This window comes from Gavialis gangeticus, unplaced genomic scaffold (assembly GCF_001723915.1).
Source record: "Gavialis gangeticus isolate Ggan-Ray unplaced genomic scaffold, GavGan_comp1, whole genome shotgun sequence".
Lineage (NCBI taxonomy): Eukaryota > Metazoa > Chordata > Crocodylia > Gavialidae > Gavialis > Gavialis gangeticus.
Window position 1 is genome coordinate 14,569,066 of NW_017728993.1, and position 2,049 is coordinate 14,571,114.

At 52.7% G+C, this 2,049-nt stretch overlaps 2 protein-coding genes across 2 annotated transcripts in view; one reads left to right on the forward strand and one right to left on the reverse strand.

Annotated features, from left to right (window-relative positions):
• TMEM205 (transmembrane protein 205) overlaps positions 1-2,049 on the reverse strand; it is a 25,979-nt gene that overhangs the window by 21,820 nt on the left and 2,110 nt on the right. The window lies entirely within an intron of this gene.
• Positions 1-2,049, forward strand: part of FAM151A (family with sequence similarity 151 member A) — an 18,109-nt gene that overhangs the window by 7,724 nt on the left and 8,336 nt on the right. Inside the window, exon 3 of the mRNA XM_019501248.1 lies at positions 935-1,087. Within this exon, the coding sequence (XP_019356793.1) occupies positions 935-1,087 (153 nt within the window). The remainder of the gene's footprint in view (positions 1-934; positions 1,088-2,049) is intronic.

The following is a 2,049-nucleotide window of genomic DNA, read 5'->3' on the forward strand; positions in this document are numbered from 1 at the left end:
CTATAAAAATTGAACGTTTTGTGCCACATTCAGTTTGAAAACGGTTCTGTCTTGAGGCGATAATGTGCACACGGACAGGACCGAGGGCTCCGTGGCGGTCCAAAAAAATCAGCTTTTGATGGCCTTGTGCGAAGCCGTGCAGATCGCCCATTTTATCTCTCAGATCAGATCTATCACAGGGAGCGTCTGGAGCCCTTCCAGAAGGAGAACAGCAAACTTTGCCGTCCCGTGTCCATCACCCGGGAGGACTCAGGGAGCACTTATCGCTTGGAAGTGAGGCTCAGAGTAACAAGCCCCGTTGGGAGCGGGTGTCTAACACCAAGTCGAGAAGAACCACCTTCCTGGCGCCTTCAGTCCAGCTCCACAGACGGCTTCACATAAAGCCTCCCAGGACCCTGCTGGGCTTTGGATCAGGCCTGCCGTGCTCACCCAGACACGCTCATCCGTTGTACTGACAGTCAGTCAGACTGCTGCTTGTTAATGTAGAGGCAGGGGTGCTAACACGGTTTGCTGCCTTGGAGGGGTCCTGAATATTATATATGGGAATTGTTTCTACTTGGGCTAGAGGAGGCTGGAGACATCACGTAGGTATGCAAGGCTTGGTCTGTGCTACCATGTTTTGCTAGCATACCTATATCAGCCAGAGGTTGTGGTCGCCCTCCCCAGCTGACGCAGCCCTGCTGACAAAACCTGCTGTCACTGGGGGAGGTGGTGTAGCAAGTATGGCACTCCTCTCTAAGTCCTATCAGCTTTAGCACCTGCTGAAAGATGAGCGCAGTGCCGGATCCTACCTCAGGTGCTCAGCACTTTGCAAGATCAAGCCCCTCCTGAAATGCCTCCGAGGTGTAGGGGCTGTGATTTATGCACCAAGTCTCTCCCTCTCGTCATGCCGCACCCAGACAAGGCCTCATCCTGTGCTTCATTGCCTGTACAGGTGAGGTCATGGTGCTGGAAGCGGATGTCAACATAGAAGGAAACATGACCCCTCATGAGACAACCAGGCCCATCATGGCACATCCTCCTGCCATCTACAGTGATAACTCTTTCCAGGAGTGGCTGGATGCTGTCCTGAACTCTTCACACAAAGGTAAGGGAAGGTGTGCTTTTCAATCAGCTGATGCAAACCCTTGCCCTTAGTTGTTTATGGAAACAAAGGATGCCTAAATGCTCTGTTCATGACCCTGTCGGCCTCTTCCAATGGTAGGACATTGCCGGCCCTCAACCCCCTGCTTTACTTGTGGCAGGTTAGGGCACTTTTGGTGACTTCGAGCCTTGCAGTTACGTGACAGAATTGATTGTGCAGTTTTAGAAAGAGATTAAACAAGGATGTCGTGGGGCATGGTTTAGATAGGGATGATCCTGTCTAAAGGATAGATAGGACTGATATGGGGAGACAGGTGGATGTGGTGTACCTTGATTTTAGCAAGGCGTTTGATACGCTCTCCCACAACAGTCTTGCAGGCAAGCTAAGGAAGTATGGGCTGGATGAATGGACAGTAAGGTGGATAGGAAACTGGCTGGAGCATCAGGCTCAGACAGTAGGAATCAGTGGCTCAATGTCTAGTTGGCAGCTGGTATCAAGTGGAGTGCCCCAGGGGTCGGTCCTGGGGCCGGTTTTGTTCAACGTCTTCAGCAATGACCTGGAGGATGGGATGGGGCGCACCCTCAGCAAGTCTGCAGATGACACCAAGTTGGGGGGCAGGGGAGTAGGAGATACGCTGGAGGGCTGGGCTAGGATTCAGAGTGACCTAGACAAATTGGAGGATCGGGCCAAAAGTAATCGCATGAGGTTCAACAAGGACAAGTGCAAAGTCCTGCACTTAGGACGCAGCAATCCCATGCGCCAGGGCGACTGGCTGGGCAGCAGCTCTGCAGAAAAGGACCTGGGGGTGACAGTGGACAGTAAAATGGCTATGCGCCAGCAGTGTGCCCATGTTGCCAAAAAGGCTAACGGCATCCTGGGCTGCGTGGGTAGGTGTGTTGCCAGCAGATCAAGGGAAATGATTCTTCCCGTCTATTCAGCACTGGTGAAGCCACATCCGGAGTCCT